The sequence below is a fragment of the Mixophyes fleayi genome, chromosome 7, assembly GCF_038048845.1.
Source record: "Mixophyes fleayi isolate aMixFle1 chromosome 7, aMixFle1.hap1, whole genome shotgun sequence".
NCBI classification, from domain to species: domain Eukaryota; kingdom Metazoa; phylum Chordata; class Amphibia; order Anura; family Limnodynastidae; genus Mixophyes; species Mixophyes fleayi.
Genome location: NC_134408.1, coordinates 94,878,201 through 94,902,822, shown reverse-complemented (window position 1 = coordinate 94,902,822; position 24,622 = coordinate 94,878,201). Strand labels below are relative to the sequence as shown.

Genomic DNA, 24,622 nt, shown 5'->3' with positions numbered 1-24,622 from the left:
TTTTCTTTCCATCTGTTTCAGTCCTGGAAAAGTTACCTGCCACTTGCTGTGGTTTCTTCTGCTTGCTGAGTGGTGTCTTTCATATTTTGTAAAGTGAAAGATCCTTCTTTAAAATGTAACTTACTACTTTCCAATTGCAATGGTACAAAAGCTGCTGCTCCATTCTCCAGGAAATTTGGCAATAAATTTGTTTGCAATGTCAAATACTTTTTTTAAACACTGAGATAAATAAACCAAGCGCTAAAATCATTACAATACTATTCATGCTTGAGAACATGTAATTCAGTTAACTATTTATAATGGCTGTGAATGAACTAGCAGTATCGTTCTCTTACCGTGGCTGATGTAATACATTGAATCCCCTCTCTCAGTAATACCCCAGGATCTTTAATGTGATGCTCTGGACACACAAAATAACCTGTACAGCTGATAGTGTGTGTGTGTGTCTGTGTGTGTGTGTGTGTGTTTTTATAAACTCACCTGATTACTTGGAAATTTCTAATATGATGCTATAATTTACAATATACAGTATGGGGTAGATTAATACATAGTTTTAATGTCAAGTTGACAACAGCAAACTTTTTTTTTTTTTTGCTGCATTTAAAAAGCAGCAAAGTGTCATTGAGAAAGTAGTTGCAAAGTATCAGGGGCGGATTGGGAACTTAAAGTGGCCCTGGAAAAAATTATTGAAGTGGCCTAATGTGGGCTGTACCAAAATAACTGTAGGTGGAGCCAGTAGGCGGGATTTAGAACTACTGGAATTTGGTTGTAGTAATATTTAGGAAATCCTAGATGTGATGACTTTGCAAACAGTGGGTCATCTTTAAAGCAATGCAGGGCAAATGCTGCCAGTCCTGTGTCATAAAATTACATGAATCCTTTTTACATTATCTGCAACTGGTTTATGCCTCTGTGCTCCAACTTGTTTAGTTGTCTACTAACACATCCTTCCGAAATTCCCTTCATAGAAACATACTTGACTTTGTTTAATAAGTTTAACTATTACGAAACATGTTGGCACAAACGTATTTGATCAGTCTGCCAGAGCAGCATATGAGCACCTCACGCACTGTTGTTTCCCTGACATCATGAGATGCAAACTACCAGTTAAATCTCTCTCAAAATATAATATATAAATATGTGTACTGTGTGTTTCAAAAATGCATTAATAATAATTTTTATAATAAATGGCTGTCCAGGTGCAATCATCAGAAGGTGAAATAGCATCTTCAAGAAAACACTTCTTTTGCAACAAATGTGTATGAGCCCTAAATGTGATTGGGGGTGGTTTGAATTAACAGTGTAGGGAGGGTTGACAGACAATGGCATAAGTAAAGTGGAAAGCTATTACAAGTGTTTGCTGGTGATATACAGTGCAGAGGAGGCAGGATTAATGATATTGTCAGTGCAATGGGGGCTGGCCATATCATATGTTTAACAAAGTGATCTGAGAATGGGACCAGTGCAAGGTAGAAGGAGTCAGCTGTCTTTGCTGTCTGACCAAATCCTGACTAAGCGAGACAGTCAATCAAATTTGGTTCTGCCCCATCAGATTCAGGACAGTTGGCAGTCTGTCCTGCTCTCCCCTACCTGTTCTTGTCACATTCACCATCTGTGGCTGCTGGTTTCTTTAAATCAGTTGCTGCTTGTCTGGATCCTGGAATGCTGGAGGCCCCATTTGGAAAAAATAATGGGTACATGAAATGTAGAAAATGCCAACCAGCCCCCGCATTAAATCAATAGAACCCACATTAAATAATTAGGCCTCCCTCCAGCCCCAATATTAAAATAATAGTACTCACATTTGATAAATAGATCTGTTTTCCTCCAAACAGCTCTGACAATAAATTAATAATATACACATTTAATAAGTAGACCTACTTCCCTCCAATCAACCCCAGCAAAAAATTAATAGCATTTACGTTTAATATTACCATTTCCCACAACCATAATTCATATTCACATTTAGTAAATAACTCTCCTCCCCAAACTCAGGCCCACATTCAATTAATAACACCATATCACACTAGCTATAAATTAAATGTCTCGCCACCCCATCTTAATTTAATAGGCCCCGCTATTTAATGAAATAGCCCACAAATAAATAAAATTGCTCCACCATCGCCACACAAATAAAATAGCAAACATTAAAAAATTATCCATCCACCTAACGACCACCATTAAATTAATAGCCTACATTCCACCGATGTGTTATTAAGACAGCCCCTTCCCTTCCCTCATATCACACATTATAGCAAAATACTCCCCCTTTCCTTTACAAATTATAGTAGCCCCCCCCCCCGTCCTTCACACTCCCTATAGTTTAGTATAGGCAGCCCCCCACCTTCCTATAGTTTAGTATTGGTAGCCCCCCACCTTCCTATAGTATATAGGCAGTCCCCCCCACCTTCCTATAGTATAGTATATAGGCAGTCCCCCCCACTTTTCTATAGTATAATATAATATATAAGAAGTTCCCCCCACCTTCCTATAGGCAGGCCACACCCGCCTTCCTATTGCATAGTATAGTATACTATATAGACAGTCCACCCCCACCTTCCTATAGTATAGTATATAGGCAGCCCCCCCACGTTCCTATAGCATATAGGCAGCCCCCAAACCTTCCTATAGTATAGTATATAGGCAGCCCCCCCACGTTCCTATAGTATATAGGCAGCCCCCTCACCTTCCTATAGTATAGTACATAGGCAGTCGCCCTCCTTCCTATAGTATAGGCAGCCTCCCCTTACTATAGTATAGTATAGTATAGGCAACCCCCCCTTAGTATAGTATAGGCTGCCCCCCCCATAGTATAATATAGTTTAGGCAGCCCCCTCTTAGTGCAGTATAGTATTGGCAGCCCCCCTTAGTATAGTATAGTATTGGCAGCCCCCCTTAGTATAATATATTATTGGCAGCACCCCCTTAGTATAGTATAGGCAGCCCCCCCTCAATTACCTTCAGTTGTTCTGGCCGTCGTCTCTCCTCAAATCAGGCAGACAGGAAGTGAAGTCAGACTTCCTGTCTATGTAGTAGTCTATGGCCAATCCGCCCCTGCAAAGTATGATTTGTCTTGAAAAATAGTAATTTACAGCTGAATGTATATGCAAAGTTGTAATGGTGAAATTGATAAAACACTGGCATGAGGATGTTTGCTCAGTTAGTCAAAATGTATGTCAATATTGTACCCTATTTATTTCTAGATGTATTCTAATAAGAATAATGATCGTTATTAAAATAGCTATCTGGGCATATTGTTAAGTAGTAATTCAGGGGTAAGCAACCTGTGGCTCTTCAGGTATTGTGGATCTGATCAGTTCCAACATGCTCTGGAAGCAGAGAATGTTGGGAGCTGTAGTCCTACAGTAGCTGATGGGTCATAGGCTGTGTAAGTCTGTTGTAGTGGATTAACACCACATTGGAATGCTGTTGCCTGGCTGCAGTGAGTAGCTCTATGAATGTTCAAAGAAAGTAATATAGGTGTTTACTTTGCTTTTTCAGGATTAATGGACAGCTAGTTGCATTGAAAGTCATCAGTATGAAAGCTGAGGAAGGGGTGCCCTTTACTGCCATCCGAGAAGGTAACATATATAGACTGTGGCTGCAGTTTCTAGCATTCCACTTTTACTTTATAAGTAACTTTATTTCATACTTGCCAACTCTCCCAGCATGTCCGGGAGACTCTCGGATTCTGGGTAGGTCTCCCGGACTCCTGGGAGCGTATGGCAGCCTCCCGCATCTTCCCACTTTTGAGTGAAATGGGCAGAATGAGATAAAAAAAATGCCGTGATTGTCATGGAATCGCGGCGTTTGGCGTGATCTGCATAGCCCCGCCCCGAATTGTCCACCTTCCCCAGGCAGCTCCCGGACGCCAACGTTTGAAAGTCAGCAAGTATGCTTTATTTTAAGTGAGCTTTCAGTAACCATATTTACATTTGAGCCACTTCAGGTTGAAAGTAAATATTCCTTCTAAAAGTAAATATTTATCAATGAATGTGTAACCAGTGACAAATAAAGATAATAAAACAAATAGCAATTGTCACAACAAAATATGAGGAACCATATGACATAAACGTCCAGTAAACTGTTAGAACATATTGTGCTTCAGGACAGTCAGAGCTTGTGGTGGGCAAAGGGCAGTATAATAGTCTTATGTGGCCAAAAGGAAGTTGTGTAAGTTGTATGTGAAAGAATCAGTACAGTGCATTCACAAAACCTATACCACCATGATTGAATGGTAATGCATTCCTTTTAGTCACCAGCATGGCCCCCGCCAATCATGGAGGTTTGGCTTGCTTTGTGAACACATTTTGCTGGTACTCCAGTGTCATTAAATAGGATAATCTGCAATGGGACCTTTTAGTGCTGCTTTTTTGCAAATGCAATGCTTGATTCACTTAAGTGAAAAAGAGCCACACATGAAAAAATGAATGTTGACTGCTGCCAGTGTGTTCAAATTGCTTTTAGTTTTTTTTAATTGCTTTTTAATTTTTTATTTAGCGTCTCTCTTGAAAGGCCTGAAACATGCAAATATCGTCCTTCTGCATGATATAATTCAAACCAGGGAAACGTTAACGTTTGTTTTTGAATATGTGGTAAGTGACCATCTCATTGGTTATATACTTTATTTTTCCATGTTGCGATCACACAAGTCCTAATGTTGTTTACCTGTATAGATAATAATAGGGTATGATCTACAGGCTGCACATTTCTCTGACTCACCTAAATGTCAGTTGGCTGCCTCAGCTGACATTCAGCTGAGATAGCAAAAATAAAATAGTAAGGAAAACGGATGGACCGGACCGCATACTTAATTGTGTTAACTGCCTCTTATTTCCAAGACTGCCCTAGGTTGTAAAGATTTGTCCCGTAAAAATATCTATTTCTTAATTTTTAATACTGACCAAATATACAGTACAAGCCACTTGTTCTGCATATCGGTTGCAGTTTTCACTATCTCTTTACCTTCTCTGGTCTAAGTTAATATTTATTGAGTAGGAGTATTTAAAATTCAGACTGCATCCTCTCGTCAATTGAATTCCCTGATTAAATTACATGACTTTTACGCAACATGGCGAGTTTTGAATTCATCAGCACGCACTTATACACATTTTTCTGTCCCTCACAACATTCATAGTCGTATAGACATGATCCTCACTGATAGACCCATCACTCCCCTGTTGAGATCCTCGTATGTGATCCCTATTACTTGGACAGATCATTTAGCGGTTTCACTTTACTTTGCCATTTGTCCTTCTGTTCACCACTGCGATTTTGGCGGCTACATGATGACCTCCTTTCCAAAAAGGAAAATAAACAACAAGTCATACAGGCGATTGCGGAGTTCAGGGAATTTAACTCCTCTCCAGATATTCCTCACTCTATAACATGGAAGGCTCATAAGGCACAATTCGACGGTTACTAATTAGCATGTCCTCAACCCTGAAAAAGTCCAATCATCTTGTATACACGACCTTGAAGCCGAGATATCTTCTCTCACTGAGAAACATCAACAGCGCCCTAAACGTAAAATCTATCTACAAATCTTGTCTCTCAAAGATCAACTACAACACATTTTATCACCTAAAGCTGCCAACTTGGCTATGCCAAAGTTATTATGAAAAAGGAAACAAGGCCGACTCTCTTTTAGCTCGTAGACTACGCTCCAAGAGAACCAGTAATAGAATTATCTATATACAAGATGCTTCAGCTAGTAAACTGTGCGATCCGCAAAAGATTGCCAATCGTTTTCAAGACTTTTATTCAAAACTGTATGACTTACAGGCAGATAACCTCCCTCCTAAGGTTCTCAGATCTAGAGTTAAAAATGTTTGGAATCTTGTAGACTTCCCGTGTTCAGTGATGCGCAGTTGTCCTTTCTAAACCAAGAGGTAATGCCCGAGGAACTGAAACTCACTATCAAATCCCTCAGAAACACGTCTGCCACAGGCCCTGATGGTTTCACAGCTGTATATTATAAAAGATGCTTCCTGCCCTTTCTCCCATGCTCATAGATCTTTTTAATTCTATTCTCACCTAAAGGAAGTCTGATGGAGCCACCACCAGAGCGAATATAGTTGTAATCCCAAAAGAGGGAAAAGCCCCGAGTCAATGTGCAAGCTACCAGCCAATTTCTTTATTAAATGTCGATTTAAAACGTTTTAGCTAACCGACTTACCTGTGTGATTCCCTCCCTTGTCCATCCAGACCAAGTGGGTTTCATCCCTTACCGCCAAGCGGCAGATAACACATAAATCATTAACTTAATCCATGCTCCTAATAAATTTAAGACCCATCCTCTGGTGGTGGCTCTTGACGCGGAGAAAGTGTTCGACCGCGTCTCATGGCCTTTATGCGCGAAGTTCTTAACGCAGCCAATAGTCAATGTCCTTTCCTTAACAGAATCGCATCATTGTATAATAATCCCTCAGCAATAGTTCTGACTAATGGTTGTGCCTCCCTGGCCTTTACAATTCGTAACGGTACTAGACAAGGATGTCCCCTTTCTCCCCTTCTCTTTGCATTAATGATGGAACCGCTTGCCGCTTGCCTCCTTACCCTCACGAATCTGTACCTTTCAATCCCTTCTGTTTTTTCCAAAATTAAAAATTATAATTTACTTTCTAGCTTTAAAATGAATTAATGAATTAATTGACAAAACTGAAGCCCTACCTCTCAACTTTCAATCTAATACTCAAAGACACTTGCAAGACACTTTTAAATTTAATTGGCAATCACAACATATTAAATATTTAGGAATCAAGCTAACCAAAAGTTATGATATTTGTGGCCAACCTTCCCCCTTTATTAGCCACTTTAAATTGTGATCTCCGCTCTTGGTCACCTAAATACATATCATGGATTGGTAGAGTCGCCTCAATAAAAATGAATATCTTACCCAGACTTCTTTATCCAGTCCGTGTCCCTTCGCATGTTCTCAAAGATATACAGTCTAGTATCTCTCAGTTTGTATGGTCCAGCAGACGCCCAAAAGTCAGTCTAAAAGTCCTTTACTGGCATGCTAAAAGGGCGGCTTGGGTCTTCCCTGCCTCCATAAATACTACTTAGTATCACATCTCACTCAAGCAGTTTTAGCTCACGCATGCCCCCACACTAGATTGTGGGTCGACACAGAAGCAGATCGACTCCAGATGTTATCTCCCAGTATCCTATTCTGGCTTGATATAAAAAACCTTCCCCTCCACACACACCCCCTCCTACAGTTCACTTTTCACTTGAAATATGGAAATATTGTACATGCACCTTTAAGCTTATATATAATCCTAAATGAATGTTCCCTCTCTGGAACAACCCAGCATTCCTAAATCTTTTTCCCACTGGACAAAGCATAACATTATGTTTTTACCCAATATAGTTCCTGTGGGATTTTTTCCGACTTTCCCTGAGCTCCGCGATCGCCTCCACCTTCCATCCTCATCCTTTTATCAATATTTACAAATACGACACATATTCAACAGCCAAATAGACCTGCAAACTCCTTGCTGTCCATCTCCTCTGGAGTCTTTCTGTGCCCACAGATCAACCTCTAAAGGACTAATTTCCACTTTTTACGCGCTGCTGATGAATAACAATCTACCTGACAAAAAGCTAAATGAGCTTCGCTGGGAGTAGGACATGGCCGAGGTTTTAGATCCTGAAGAGTGGACTGATATCCGTGAGGCAGTTGCTAAATTCTCAATCTGTACTCGGATAAAAGAAAATGCTTACAAGCTTTTATTTCGTTGGTATTTAGTACCAGATTTAAATCTATTTATCCGCCAACTTCTGATGTTTGCTGGCGTAACTGTGGTCACCGAGGTACCCTGTCCCACATCTGGTGGAATTGTCCAAAAATTATCTTTTTCTAGAGAGAAGTAGCTGATCTTATCCATAAAATAACCAGTCTAAAGTTTCCATTCCATCTCTATTACTTTCTTCTTCCCCGCCTTCCCCTGACACTCATAAACTTGTTTGGAAACTCCCGGGCCACATTCTACCACTGCTAGATGTCTGATAGCTAGAAAATGAAAACAAGCTGAGAGCCCCACAATCCCATAGCTTATTCAAAATGTTTGGCAAATATATAATTAAGAACATATGCACCTTAAATGATCGCCCTAACCAATTCCTTTCTACATGGCATTGTTGGCAAGACTATTTTGCCTCATCATAACACAATTCTTAATGTATTACACCCCTTAAAAATTTAAAGAACAAACTTTTGATATCGAGGCTTTCTTCACTTTGCTATATTACTCCCTTTCTACTCATCCCTCTACTGACAAGCACTCCTATCCTCCCCCTCTCTTCTCTTTTTCTTCTTCTTCTTCTCCTCCTCTTCTGGTCCTTTCCTCTCCCCATATTGGTACAGAATATGCCTCTCTACACTAAAATCTCAACCTGGACTAACCCATTAATACTGTTTCAGACTGTTATATACAAGATATTAATACTGTTACTTTAAACCTATGTGTAATGTCTTCAATGCTTTTTTCTAATATTCTGGTATGTAGTACTGATTCGCTTTCTGTACCTCTTATTTTTCAAATGACTCAATAAAATTTATTTGAAAAAAAATAATTCAGACTGCATCATAAATAATTTATGTAAATATATCTTTATGGAGATTGGAGTGCACTTTGGCCTGCCAAGACAGTGCCACAGGTGACGTGCTTACATTCAGCAGCAACATGTCCTGAAAATTATTTTAAAATCTTAAGGTTTAAAAGTTCATTAATTAGGAGGATGGGGGTCCAAAAGTGATAGTATACAGAACTTTAAAGTGACTTTTTACTTTAATTGGTATTCACATTTGCATTATGAGGGCACTTCCCAAAATTCAAAGTGGGTGTTGTAATCCTTGTTATGTGCTCAGTGGATCATTAATCAGCGAACAATACACTGCACAGCTGCATATTTCATCACTGCAAATGACCATATAAAAGACTAAAATGTAAATGACAGCAGAACATATAGCTCAGCTAGATAACTAGATATATAAAATGACATCCAGAACCAAAAATGAAATCTTCATATGTGAAGGTAAAATTGACTGTCCATCTTACTCAGAGTCCACTGGCGCATTATTGAAATCGGCTCTTAAATCAGTGACTTCCTCTTGCCCGTTCTCACTGCGGTACACCATTCATTTAAGGCAACACATGACTAAATGACTTCCAGCATATTCCTTTGTGTTCACCTGGTTTATTATCACATCGACAAGTAGATATTACAGAACAACACAATGTTTACGAAAGGTTGTGTTGTTAAATGAATCCAAACACAGAACATTTATGTTTCCTGGGAAACTGCATGACAATCACTGAGACATATGAAGCTTTAGGGCTCCTTCAGACATACACCTTTCCAAATAACACTTGTGTTCCAAACCTCCAGTAAAATGTCACTGGCTAGGAATCATTTGAACCCTATGCGGAGACACACAGACAACAATGATATATACGGCATGAAAGTGTCTGCGAGAAAAGATGCAGACATCAAGAGAGGAGTTAGTTAGCATAATTAAATAAAATAAAAGCCTCTGAGTTCATAATTGGAAAAGAAGTTATGCAATCCACGTCAGAAGCAGACAGATACATAACTGTGAAGCTTGGGGCTTTTTTGCAGGGTCTGTGCTGAGTCCCTACTTTAGCCACATATTGCCTGCTCTACACCTCCCACAAGAAGAGTATTTTACATTGTCCTGTATATACGAATGCACACTCTTGTGCTTCTCATTTTTGCCAACAGCAATCATTGTGAAAGCTTTGTACACTGATAAGACCACAACTTAGATCCTGGCCCTCCACTGGACCAGGAACACTGGACAGACAACCTGTCACCGACAACCAGGAAGAGTACAGTGACATTACATATCCACCATCTGAGTGGCTTGGGCACCCATGTGACCATAATTGTTATTTCAGTGAAAGAGCAAGCAAGCATAAGTGTGGATAGGCTTCAAATATCTAACAGTTCTAAGGTTCTGATTGGCTGCAATAAGTTGGGTCTAACCTCTCCCACTTCAAAGTAACTAAACTTATTGCACACAGATTGATACGGCATCTAATTCAAGTGCTAATATACAGGATGACTGTCAAATTTGGCCACCTACATGCTGAGACTGACCAGCCAGATTTCTTCTGCTATCACTGGGGATTGTTAATGCGGTTGAAACATGGTCTTAGGCACAGAGCACAACTGCATTTACCAGTATGCCGGATACTGATGTGATCAATTTTGGACCACCCATGCTTCTATAATGGTTCAAGTGCCAGATATCGCCTATGATATTGTGTCCTGCATTGCATTTGGAAATTAAATAGTGAAAAACAATAGGCTGTCGCAGCCTATTATTTTTCTAAGCTACATTTAGTAGCTTAGAAAAACAACTAGTTCACAGACATAAGCTGATATTGTAGTGATTAATTAAAATTTAATGGTAAACACAGATTGGAACCCAGGACAAAATGGATGTTAGGAATCGTTTTTTCTTAAGCAGAGAATTGCATTTATTACTATCTTTACAGTTACACTAAATGTCCAAAATGTAACAGGTTTGAAACATTAACATATATATAATCTAAGACACATTTGCTAAGAAAATATTGCTTGATAAAAAAAAGTTTAGATTATTGTTTCTGATAAAAAGAGGTCCCAAGTAATACCACAAACTGTCCCTTACTAACCGGATTATCAAAGACCAATAAACATAATTTGACATTTGAAGTAGAACCAAGCCTGAATTTGTAAATCAGTCTGGACCTTCTGTCATTATCTTATCATCATGTTTTCTTATTTATGCCTACATACATCAGTACTCATTTTATATACCTGTGAAATACATCTATTGTTTTCATAATAGATGGGAAACAGTGTGGACAGTTTTAACTGAGCTATAAATTTATTATTAATTTTTAATTATTTATTTGATAAAAATCTTAGCTTTCATCCCCTGATGTAATGCTATAGACTATGGAGGATCCATCACATGAAATCGGAGAGAAGCACTGTACATCACAACACTTTCAAAGAGGTGTATCAAGTGCATATAGCATATACTGAGCCATATCTCACAAGTGAACATTTTATATGTTTGGAAATCAATAAAACAGCCCAAATTATATTATATTATTTTCCTATTTTAGAGGTATGGATTCTATGTCATACAATGTTGCTCAATTTGCAAGAACTTATCAGATTTGCCATTTTCAGACAGCTCATATAATGTCTATGACAATAAAATCCTGCAGAGGGAGCTCACAGCTCTCCGTTTACTGGCACTGTATATTTTCACAAAACTTACTATACTATATATAGCAATTTTTCATGAGTGTCTTTTTATCCCCAACAGTTTGAGTCCGAGAGTTAGTACTCACTGTAATTTTCCATGGTGCCACTTGCAACAGGAGATTTGAGTTTTAACTAATGCTATAATTATTTTACTTTCCCCCTCAGCACACAGACCTGTCACAATACATGGCACAGCATCCGGGAGGACTTCTGCCCTACAACGTCCGGGTGAGATCTTGATCTAATCAAAACTTGAAGTACAGTAATGGCAGAAGCAGAGTGTGTTTTTTATGAAGAATATCTCAGATCTATGGTGTTAATATTTATTTTCTAAGATTTTAGCATAAGAGCTGCCTCGTGGGAGTGTAGTTGGAGAAGATGAAGTACTATAAGAAGCATTACACTTTATGGTTTTAGATCAGATTGTGCCCTAATACAATTATCTTGATGAAACTCTTATTGGTAGGGAAGGAAAATACTGTCAGCCGAAGACTGTATTAAAGTGTGGGTAGGGTAATCGGTAAATGCAATTTTATTAGATTGTCCTGCTCTCAGAAAAAAAACACTTCTGCCCTATCATGGCACCAAATTTGCCATAGATTTATTCATTTGGTGGACAGGCTAGCATGTGTGTGCCTGACTAGCCTACGTGTGAGAAAATACTACACTCATAATTCTTGTTGGCCTCAAGCACAACATATTGTTTATGTGATACAACCCTAATCCCAGCTCCAGCTGATTTGGATAACATTGTTGAGAGGAGTGTTGCTATTGTGCCGGCCTCTATTATGGAAATGATTGAAAGAATTAGTAATAAAAGCCATCATTTTAAAGTTATCAAAATTGTACATTGTATGTTGAGTGCACAGTTATATTGTTAAGCCTGGGCCCACTTATGCCTTTGTTATGGCCCATGTGCTATAGTGACCGCTGATTAGAGATGGGTGGGTCCGATTCCTCGAGAACCGAACCCACCCGAACTTTGGGTATCCGAGTACCGAGCTGAGTAGCTCGGTACTCTCCCGCCCGCTCCGAATCCAAATCGAGGCCGAACGTCATTGTGACGTCGTCGAATCTCGTGGCTCGGTTCTCACGATACTTCAAGATTATAAATACCTGCCTTCACAGCAATTCATCACCATTTGACAGAGGGAGAGAGCAGGGTGTAGTCACAGGCTGATTAGAGCAGGGACAGAGAATACAATATTCTTATTCCAATTGCTGTAACAAAAATCGCTAGAGAAGAGAGGAGGATAGAGGTTTTATTTTATTTTTTTAATATTTGGCACTTACCAGTGCTTTTTGGGTGTCCCCCATAATTGTGCATAAATATTTCTGGCTGTCAAAATTACTATCTGTCAGCAGTATCTACCAACTAATTTTTAGCACTTCCCAGTGCTTTTGGGGTGTCCCCCCTAATTGTGCATAAATATTTCTGGCTGTCAAAAGTCATATCTGTCAGGTTTGACTGTATAATTTGCAGACAAGTGTTCCCATTAAGGACGGCCTACCAGGGATTAAACTGTTTTTTTCATAATTTATTAGCTTTAGAATTACCTCACTTATCTAAGAAACTGGTGGAGCACTAAATTAGGTTATTTTAGACCAAAAAAATGGTATTTTTTTCAAAAATGGCAAAACAAAACCAAACAAAACCAAAACCAAAACACGCAATGGCGGTTTTGCAAAACCAAAACACGACGGTAATCCAGATCCAAAACCGAATTCAAAACCAAAACACGGGGGTCAATGACCATCTCTACCGCTGATGTAGCTTACAGCACTATAATGTAATTCCTCCATCATGGTACTCCCACAACCAGAGTCGCAACTAAACAATTTAGTGGCTGGGGCAAAAAGGAAAACTGATGCTCTCTAGTATTCAACTGTTACTAACTTACCCTAAAATAGTCATAATCCTGCTCCACCTTTTGCTTTGTGCTCTGGGAAGGTGCCCCTCTCACCCAGCCCTAGTTATAGCCCTACCTACATCTGAAAAGCTGTCATGCAATGAGAGGGGAAGACATTTCTTTGTGATGTTAATATATGTATACACTCATTTAATATCTGCAGAGACAAAGAGTTCTGAAGCCGTCACTTCAGCGTTCATTATGAAAATGTGTTAGTAATGGACCCAATGCATACAGGGTATTAGAAGTCACCTTACATTTCTGTGACCTGCATAAAAACACTTGGGGCTAGATTTACTAAACTGCGGGTTTGAAAAAGTGGAGATGTTGCCTATAGCAACCAATCAGATTCTGGCTGTTATTTTGTAGAATGTACTAAATAAATAACTAGAATCTGATTGGTTGCTATAGGCAAAATCTCCACTTTTTCAAACCCGCAGTTTAGTAAATCTAGCCCTTAGTAGGGAATGCATTACCCTGATTCCTGGGTACTTAGTTTTCTTGTCCCTCTTGGGCATAACATTGTAGACTTGGATTTCATGTGAAGGGGACTAAATACAGCCCCAGGCAATCACTTCCAGGAAGCTTACTTCATTAATGATTAATCAATAGACATGTTGCTGCTGTACTCAGAAGTAAATGCTCTTCTAAGTGGTTTATCATTTTAGAATATCAAGAGAATACTTCTCTTTTAAGTCACATGCTTGTATCATGTGGATAAGGAAAACATATAACTATACTCTACATATGTATATTTCAAAATTATTTTTGTAGCGCATTAATTAAACAAATTGGCATGTGCCGTTTAAGAAACAAATAACAATGTAAACCATTTTTATTAAACTTCTGTTATTTTACAAGATTTCAGATGAATGAAATTTCTATAACATTTGCACTACATGGATGCATGGTTTTTATTAGCTACATTGTATTAATTCAACTCTCTCCCCCAGCCATGCCCTTTATACCTAAGTTTCCCTGACTTTTAAATTGGCCTGCTGGTGTTCATTAGAGCCTCTGACAAGTCAGTGTAGCCATCACCTCATTTTAAACAATTTTAGATGCAGTACATTTGGATATTTTAAGAAGTGGGAAAACCTAACATTAACTCATTTGCTGCCAAGATCCCACATGCATCTTTAATTGCACCAGAAACAAAAGTCTACAAATATGCTCCTGGTACTAGATTTCTGCAAGTGTCTCAGAGGTAGTCCTAACTAGTTCATAAGGGTTGCACTGAGCTACACTTCTTTTAAACAAAAGAAAACATTTATTTTCATTGTCTGGTCCATATAAATGAAAGGAGGATGGTCTATGCATGTTATGTATTACTGATTGCACAGAGGGCTGAATCTAACCAAAAACTGCAGATAATTAGTGAAAGTGGTTCTGAGCAAGACAGAGAGAATCTCCTTTTGAACTTCAACTTTTCTTCTCCTGTAGCTTTTCATGTTCCAGTTGCTTAGAGGTCTGGCCTATATCCATCACCAGCACATCCTACATCGGGATCTAAAGCCACAGAATCTTCTCATTAGCTACCTAGGGGAGCTCAAACTGGCTGACTTTGGTAAGTGCAACACTGATAAACCGTTTTGTGCACAGCATCTGTAACAACAGGGGCTATGAATGAAAGTCTTTTCTTTTTTCATGAATGTACTATTCTATTATACATTGGGAGACACTACAAGATCTGTGTATTGACTAGAGATGAGCGGGTCCGGAATTATTAAATCAGAACCCCCCCGAACAGTGCCGATCCGAGCCCGGATCCGAGCACTGTTCGGGGGTTCCCGCCGACCACGAACCTCAGAACGAGTCAAAACCTCGTCATCACGCCGTCGGATCTCGCGAGATACCGAAGAGAGGAGGATCAAGGAAGACAGATTGGCGGTGTGGTTTAGTACTTACATGGGTGATGCACTGGGCAGTGTATAGTGGATAGTGCTGTGATGGGCATGAGGCTGCCATGCACTGGAAAATGTATTTTGCATAGGACTAAATGTGATAAGGCAAAGGGTTAGATATGGTGGACAAGATGTTATATGTGGTAGAAATAAGGCTGTTGTGTCTAGCACACATGTGGCTGGCATGAGGCTTTTATCCTGGGTGCAGAGATGGGCATGATGCTCTTATACTGCGTTGGGCATGATGCACAGAACTGTATGTGGTTGACAGGACTGTGGTGGATATAGGGATATATGGTATGTGGTTGCTTGGGATGTTTGTGGATATGATGCTATTATGCTGATGGGCATGTGATTATATATGGTTACCATGGGGTCGTATTTTGCTACAGCTATACAGGACATGGGTAGACACACAGCTATTTTATTGGGCATCAGACTGTATATGGTGGTATGAGATGTTATGCTGACGTTTGGCTGCACTGTTATACTTCATTGTTTCAGATATAAAAATGGGAAATAAATACTAAATAAATATGGGGTTCAGCTTTTTGACACGTTGTGGGGTGGGGAGAAAGAGCCAGGTAACAAACAAGAAAATAACTTTCTGTGGGTCAAAAAGGTGCGGTGTGAGCATAGTTTATGAATATTCTTCCTCCTACACAAAGCAAACAAGGGTTCCAGTTATTCAGGATGATTTTTCTTGCTCACTACATTAAACTTGTGTCGCTTAGCTTAGTCATCCAGCTACCTCGGTGCAACCTTTTGGACTAAAAACAATATTGTGAGGTGTTCAGAATAGACTGGAAATTAGTGGAAATTAATGTTATTGAGGTTAATAATAGTGTAGGAGTGAAAAAAAAACAAAATAATGGATTTTAGCACTTTTTATGCTTTTTTTTAAAAAAAAAATCAGAATCCAAAACCCGAAATCAGAACCAAAACCTTTCGTGGGGTGTTTCGGCAAAACAAATCAGAACCCAAAACCTCAAGCTAATCAAAACCCAAAACACCAAAAGTGGCCGGTGCACACCCTTAGTATTGACGCAGTGTATGTTTGTAATTTTTTTTCAGGGTAGCGGGCTGTATGTGTATTGTAAACACATATTTACAGGCTGGATTAAAATTAAGGTGTTGCACAATATAATCCAGGCAGGTTCTCACGAAAGCTGCAGGCCATGGAATGGCTTGGATGACGGCATATTACCACCAGTTTCATGTGATAAAATACTGTATTATTACTAGTATTTTTTACCTGTATAAACATTGTATATATTATATACTACATAATACAGTATAACAAACACAAAATGGCTAAATATAAATTTAAGCACAATTCAATTGCTTAAGTAGACTTCAAATTACTCCAGTAAAATTATTTCCAATTTTATTCTGAGTGTATGTAAGTTCACCATGGATAAACAGATCCATGAAAATAAACCATAGCAGCCAATGTGTTATTTGCTTTAATTACATGGGATTCAGTTAGTGTGTTTTCCAATAAATACTCATAAATGCAAATATTGTTTTTTGGGCCCACTTGGTTTGAAGGCAGTGCAGAACAATGTCTTATTGCCCCCAATTAAATGCTGGTTGGAATTGTTGGTGGGTAATTTGGCCTAAAACAATAGCCGTGTGTGTGGGAAGCTTAAAGCTTTTACTGCCCAAATGTTGGCCACACATGCAGAGATTCCACTGCTCAGCACATGGGTGGCCAAATTGGATGAAATCAGTCGTTCAGCACTCAGGCCTAGTGGCCAAATCACTTTCGCTGCCACTTGTGTTTTCACTGTTCTAAGGCGCAACTGCACATGTAGCACAATCATGTTCCAGTCGCATTTACCAAAATGCCAGATAATTATTATTTTGATTGTATTATTTCCTCACACATGGAACACTGAATTTGAATAAAATCAGAAATTAGTTGTATTGCATCACACAATTCAAAAGAATGCGCTCCACATGCAAAGATGTTCCTGCTTACCTTGGTAGAACAAATGCACTACAGTCAAGACAAGTGAAGAATTGTAAAATGAAAGTGCACAGAACAATTTGCTAAACTGTTTGCAATTACAAACATGCACACTGATTACAATTACACACTTTGCAATTTCATTGATTTTTTTGGAATTGTACAGAATTTTTACTGTATGTGGGGTAGATGTTGTGAAATCATGAATTATGAATACATGATTATACACAATTTAGGGGAGACTATTCAGTCAGTTTTTTAAAGTTACTTATTTTTTATTTTATCAGCATGAACCCTCCATAACCCGGCACCAGCCATCCTGGGATGATTATCAATGTAATGGAAACCAACAGTTTGGGATCCCCTTTATTAGAAATTACTTGTCCTGCACTGAAAAGTGATGTGCTTCTTCCAGACCTGATAGACTGAGGGGGTCTGGTTAATGAATGTATGGGATCCCAGAATGACACCTTTTTTTGCAACCCTTTGGTCCTTGCATAATGGACAAAAGCAGGACCTCTTTCCATTATAATGAAAAACTTTGAAAGAAACACAAGTATACTTCTTACATAAGAAAGTATAGATTGACCAAAATGTACATACTCCACTTTCCATGTTATTTTCCTGTTTTTTTTTAAATCTTTAGTAAAAAAAAAAAAATACATCTTTTGATTTTATGTCCTTAATCTGATGCTGACCATGCTTTCAATCCACCTAACCCTAAGAAAAGAAAATAATAAATAAAAACAGGGAAGCTCCCTCCAAATAAAGAAAAACCATGAAAAAAAGCAATCGTATAAAACTAATGCTTTCCTATTCTTGTGGAACTACAAGTTCCAATATGCCCAATGTGAGAGCCGGATTAAGACCCCATAGGGCCCTAGGCAAGATACTGGTTTTGGGCCTTCTCTTCCCCATCTGTTTATCAAGAAAAGAAGAGCATGAAAACAGGTTATGGTAATCTGGGCCTCTCAGGGCCCGCCGGGCCCTTGGCAGGAGCTAAGGTTGCCTAATGATTGATCCAGCTTTGCCCAATGTGCTCCACATCATCTGGCCAGTGACAGTTTTTCCAATCCTGATGTATATAGTACTGCTTAGGTAAATAAAAGTATTGCAAGGCAGCTTGTAAACTATAGGTTTTACTTCTTCCTTATCAACCTATTGTTGTCTACTGACAGCTGTACTCTAAATTAAACAACGGGGTGGTCTTATTCTAATAGTTTTACAGCAGTCCTGAAGTGAGAACTTGCTCCAGGGAACTAGGCTAGGTAACCACTACAAAAACGTTTTACCAATTTGTTATCACTAATGATTTTACAAAGGACTAAAGCTCCAACCAGTCTGCCAATACATGTGTACAAACTATACACGATTTACCTTCAGATATGTGCTGTTCATCTGGTCCTGTAGTAGTTTAGATAATGACAGTACAATATTCATTCATACATTCATTTATTCCTATCACACTGATTAACCGCCTTGTTAAAGCTATCCACAATGTTATTATAAATTTCGTTAGCTTCTGTGACTCTGAAACAAACGGACAAATTATTCCATCTACAGCACTCTCTTCATTTATTCACAGGGACACCAGCTGATATTCATTGTCGGCATCGGCTGAAAAGATCATGACTCTGTATACTCTGTGGAGATCATGATTGTGAGTGCATACACACTGCAGGATCGGAGGGCGGTTGGAATAAGATGGAATACGATTTTTAAACAGGATGAGCAATCCTGAAACGACGATCTGTACTTTGGAATGACTCTCGATCATTGTGTAAATATACACACTAATGCGATATCTGGCCAAACAGTCGTTTATCGTGTGGTTGACCCAATATTTGGCTGAAAAACTTGTAGTATGTACCTAGCCTTAGACAGTGGAAATGTGGTTTGGGAGATAAGAAGCTATAGCCAGCTATCACATGTAAAGACCTATACACTAAATATACAGTTTTTGATTAAAATGGTCTTCAGACATAGCAAAATGATAGTTGGCTTTTGGTATTTAACACAGCATATATTTCTTCTTTATTTTGGTGACATTGTCCCTTTTAAGATGACTGAATTGACAGAAATAACTCCTTATCATCATCTTATATCTCATTATTGCCTTTGGTCATTCTAACAATCATTATACATCTATCAATGAGCAATAAATCACCTTGGCAGTACCTCTACATAGAGAAGTAATATAATCAGATTCTGCTTTGTGAACCCACAACACCAGGAAAAGTTTACTGTTTAACTACAATAGAGCAAAAATGCTGAAAACAAAGATAATAATATGGTTTGTAATGTTCACACTTAGAGCACATTGAAAACAAAGGTAAATGGCAGAGTTTAATTGTTTAGTTTACATTTTACAACCCAGTCTATTGTTCCGTTCAGAGTAAATCATTAGGAAAGCTCCTGCAGGCAATGGTTACTGTAGGTGCACACAGACATAATCCATTTTGATTCCCTACAGAAAAGACATCCATACAAAATAATAAATAAAATAAATTAATTAGAACATTAAACAAAACATACTACATACCATAAAATAGGTGCAAAATGATAAAGGAAAAAAATCTTATAAGTGACACAAAAAAATATTTATTTCTGGGAACATTAATCTCTTTCATCAATCACCTAAATTAGGAGCCACATGTAAGTTTACTCCTCCCCATCCTATATGCCCTGCTGTTCAAGTTTTCAGTGACCTTGTTGTGACTGAGTTACTTTAGCTGCTTCTTTGTTCCATAAGGTAGAATTTCACTGGGGAACAGATTAAGGCTGGGTATGCACTACAGTGTTTTCAGCCGATTATTAGGCCAATCAAATGATAAGCAACCGTTCGGCCCGATATCGCATTAGTGTGTATGCTGCAACAATGAACATTATCGTTCCAAGACACATTCATTTGATTTTTAAACTGGGCTAAAAATGTGTTGTTCCAATTCTGCAGTGTGAATGCACTCATGACTGGCAGTGTCCATAGGTCTCTATATAGTGTGCAGAGTCAAGATCCTTTCAGTCGATGGTTATGACAGATGTAGAGCATAGATCTGAAGGTAAATCATGTAAAATGTGTTTAGAGTGTACACATGAATCACTATGCTGATCGGGACTTTTTTTTAAAAAAATATCATTGGTAAAATCATTAAGAATATCGCATCAGGAGAAATCTTGTATAGTGTGTACCCAGCCTAAGGCTTTGAGTGAGATTAAAATCTGTGAACATTTGCTGTAGAATAGTGATTTCATTGGTTTATAATCTTAATTTTGTCCACATGATGTGATGTACCCAATCACCTTCCCACGTATGCAGTTACTTTACTTTAGATAAACTGCGCCATGTTTGGGTGTTGCAACAATCAGCTTTTGTTGCTTTTCTGGGGTACCTGGACTCGTTGGTGCTTCAGTTAGGGCTTCTGGTACTTGGGTGTGTGATGTGGCTATTTAACATTATTAGATAATAGTAAATGGGTCACATACAATTGACAGCTGTATGGGAGTCCAATGGGTGCCTTTTCTGGCTTGTGGAGAACATATAGTGCTCTATTTATCATGAACTGACCTTTTATAGCCATATGTAAAAGATTTTTCAGTATTTACGCTGATTAAAATAAATCCCTTATTGCATAAATTGATCAATACAACAGCTAATCTGCTGCCACTGCAATATTGGCTGAGAGATTGGGGGAGGTGAGAGATTGTGGGCACAAAAATATATGGCTCTACAGCTATTGTGAATCTACACAAGGATTGAAGGATTTTGTCGTTGAAGGATTTTGTCGTTCAATAAATGCAAAAGAATTGCAGGATGTACTACATCGTACTATTATTCCATGTTACACTATTTCAATAAAAGGTATCAATCCCGCTTCTCAGTGTGCTCAGACCCACCTGTAACGTTGCAATGTTTTCTCTATTAGTCTGTCCATGTGTGTTATAGTAATCTATGGAAAGCAGCCTACACTCAACCAATCACTTTTTTCCTTTTGGGTTACCATGGCTAGTAGCTATAGGCTGACCACTAGTGGGAGTTTTAATGAAGCCGTGGGAGGTGAGAGATTGTGGACACCATCAAGGTACAAGGACATGCCAATGGGTTGTGTAGTATATGTGGAATACTTTATAATTTCATGTAGGTAGACCATCGTTGGGTCCATTATATAATACATATACATCTTAGAACACACTCCTGTCATGTTTTGTATTATGGTCATGAGCTCAGAAGTAAGTGATTCAGAGGCTGCTGTATTATATCCAAGTGATTAGCGGGTTTATTCAAAGCTACATACACCACCAGGGGCAGGGAGGGCATTTGCCTAGGGCTGGGTCACTGGGCCACTGTCACGAGCCGCGGCGGTACTCACAGCCGCCGCGGCTCGCTTCTCATGCGCCCCAGCGTCCCGGCCGTCACCTTGACGACCGGGACGTCATTTCCTCTTCCTGTCCGGCGGTTACCAGGGCAACGGCCAGACGCTAGTACACTAGCGCTGCGTCCCGGCGGTGCTGGTAGCCGGGCGCATGCGCATAGCAGGCAGCCTGTGGGCTGATTAGGCTTATTAACAGGCATTAGCCTGCAACTGTGTAGGTCAGGGGCAAGCCCTGATTGACCCTGCTGGATACTAGTAAATTAGCCTGCAGGAGTGTGTTCAACTGCTGATTGGTCTGTGTCTGTACTTAAGGCAATGAGGTCTGCTGCCTCATTGCCGGTTATAGCTTCTGTGCTCCAGTCTGCTGACCTGCTTGTTCCAGTCCCTGTATCCTGTATCTACGTTTGACTTCCCGTGTATGACCCTTGGCTTCGTATTGGACTTCGCTTGTGTTTCCTGTGACCCTGATCCTTGGCTTGTTTACCCGTTCTGCTACTTTGCCTGTGACCTCTGACCTCAGCTTGTTCATCATTACTGTTACCTGCTGCCGGCCTTTGACCTCTGCGTGGACCTGACTCTTCTTGCCTGGGTTCTCCCCAGCCGGTACACACTTCACGACCCTCTGTCAGTCTGCGGCCCAGTCTGTCCCCACCATCAGGGGCTCCAGTGAACACCTGACTGGCAGAGTAGACTCCGGGTTGTGTTGTGCCGGCTGGAGGGGTTCCTAACATTATAACCGGCCCACTCACGGAGACAAGATTAGGATGGATGTAAGTGGATCCACACCGTCTCCGGCACAAACCCTAGCAGGCCATGTTGAGTCTTTGTATCAGATGATGCAGGGATTGGCTGAGCGTATGTCTGTTCAAGAAGAAGCCACAAAAGCTTCACAATCTCCTCCAGATCCCATCTGTGAGCCCAAAATGAATTTACCGGATCGGTTCTCCGGAAATAGAACCTTGTTTCGGAACTTCAGGGAGAGCTGCAAGCTCTATTTTTGGATGAGACCCCGCTCCTCCGGTTCAGAGCAGCAACGAGTTGGGATTATTATTTCCCTTCTACAGGGTGACCCCCAGTCCTGGGCGTTTTCTTTGCCACAGACCAGTCCGGCCATGCAGTCCGTAGACTCCTTCTTTGAGGCATTGGGTTTACTGTATGATGACCCGGATCGAGTGGCCTCCGCGGAAGCTCACCTACGGTCCTTGAAACAGGGCAGACGGTCGGCAGAAGAATACTGCGCGGAATTCCGTAGATGGTCACCTGACAGTGGATGGAACGACCCTGCCTTACGTAGTCAGTTCCGTGTCGGCCTATCTGAACAGATTAAAGATTCGCTGGTGCAATACCCGTCTCCTAGCTCTCTGGAGGATCTGATGCACCTCTCCATTAAAATTGACAGGAGATATAAAGAGCGGAAAACTGAAAAGGAAACGTCATCACCTCCATCCGCCTTCGTTCCTATCTCCCAGGATGGTGAGGAACCAATGCAATTGGGAGCATACCGTCTTTCCTCTGAGGAGAGAGACAGGAGACGGTCACAAGGCTTATGTTTATATTGTGGCGCAAGAGGCCACTTCTCCCGTTCTTGCCCAAACAAGTCGGGAAACGAGCATGCCTAAGGAACGAGGGGAGAGTTCACTTAGGTCTACAAATTGTCTCCCAGAAAAATGCACTATTGGTCCCTGCACAGCTCACGTTCAGTGCTCGTTCTACGAAACTATCAGTAGGGGCTGCTGGCAACTTCCTTGACATCGAGTTTGCCCGCTCTGCTGGTATTCCGCGGATTAAACTCCAATCTGCCATTACGGTATGTGGCTTAGATGGTAGTCCGTTGCCAGGCGGCAAGATTACTTGGGAGACCCCACCATTACAGTTGAACATTGGCGCTCTCCATTCGGAATCCATAGTCTTACGTCTTATCGAATGTCCTTCGGTTCCTTTAATTCTGGGCCACCCTTGGCTATTCTGCCATAACCCCGTCATGGATTGGGCAAAAGGAGAAATTGTCCAGTGGAGCCCCCATTGTACACAGTCTTGCTTGACACTACCTCTACGTATTATTCAGTCTATTCCGGAGCAGCTCCCTTCTCAGTATCATGACTATTGGGATGTTTTCTCCAAAAAGGCTGCTGACACACTACCACCGCACCGCAATTTCGACTGTGCCATTGAGCTCATTCCGGGCTCTAAATTACCCAAGGGACGCTTGTATCCTCTCTCTGGTCCAGAGACCAAATCCATGCAGGAGTATATTGACGAAAACTTGGAGAAGGGCTTCATCAGGCCATCCAAGTCCCCAGTAGGAGCGGGGTGTTTCTTTGTACCCAAGAAGGACGGTGGACTCAGACCCTGTATCGATTATCGAGGGCTGAACCTTATTACAGTTAAGAACACCTACCCCCTTCCCCTCATCTCCGTTCTTTTTGATCAATTAAGAGGAGCCACTATCTTCACAAAAATTGATCTTCGTGGGGCCTATAATCTCATACGTATTAGAGCAGGTGATGAGTGGAAGACGGCTTTCAACACGCTCTCGGGCCATTACGAATACCTGGTCATGCCGTTTGGCCTTAGTAATGCTCCTGCCGTATTTCAGGACTTGATTAATGAGGTGTTACGTGAGTTCCTGGGACACTTTGTTGTTGTTTACTTAGATGACATCCTCATATATTCAAAATCGTTGTCTGTGCACCAGGGTCATGTCAGACAAATCCTACAGAAATTACGGGAACATCACCTCTACGCTAAACTCGAGAAATGCGAGTTCGAGGTCCAGAAGGTATCCTTCCTCGGTTATCTAATCTCCTCAGAAGGTTTCTCCATGGACCCAACCAAGGTCCAAGCAATTCTGGATTGGATACAACCGAATAACCTCAAGGCGGTCCAGAGATTCCTGGGATTCGCCAATTACTACAGGAGGTTTATTGGCGGCTTTGCTGATATCGTGGCTCCTATCGTCACCTTGACCCGCAAAGGAGGTGATCCAACTGTTTGGTCACAACAGGCAATAAATGCATTCAAAACCCTGAAGAAAGCTTTTGTGTCTGCTCAGGTTCTCAGACATCCGGATCCTAGGGTACCGTTTGTTCTTGAGGTAGATGCGTCTGACGTCGGTGCTGGGGCCGTCTTGTCACAAAAAGACCCCCAGACCCACCGCTTACATCCATGTGCCTT

At 40.3% G+C, this 24,622-nt stretch overlaps 1 protein-coding gene across 2 annotated transcripts in view; it reads left to right on the top strand.

The window, feature by feature from the left end:
• The window catches only part of CDK15 (cyclin dependent kinase 15), a 225,588-nt gene that overhangs the window by 48,097 nt on the left and 152,869 nt on the right, over nt 1-24,622 (top strand). For both annotated transcript variants that reach the window (XM_075180145.1, XM_075180144.1), the window contains 4 exons: nt 3,502-3,581; nt 4,501-4,595; nt 11,458-11,520; nt 14,646-14,769. In XM_075180145.1, coding sequence (XP_075036246.1) covers nt 3,502-3,581; nt 4,501-4,595; nt 11,458-11,520; nt 14,646-14,769 — 362 coding nt within the window. The remainder of the gene's footprint in view (nt 1-3,501; nt 3,582-4,500; nt 4,596-11,457; nt 11,521-14,645; nt 14,770-24,622) is intronic.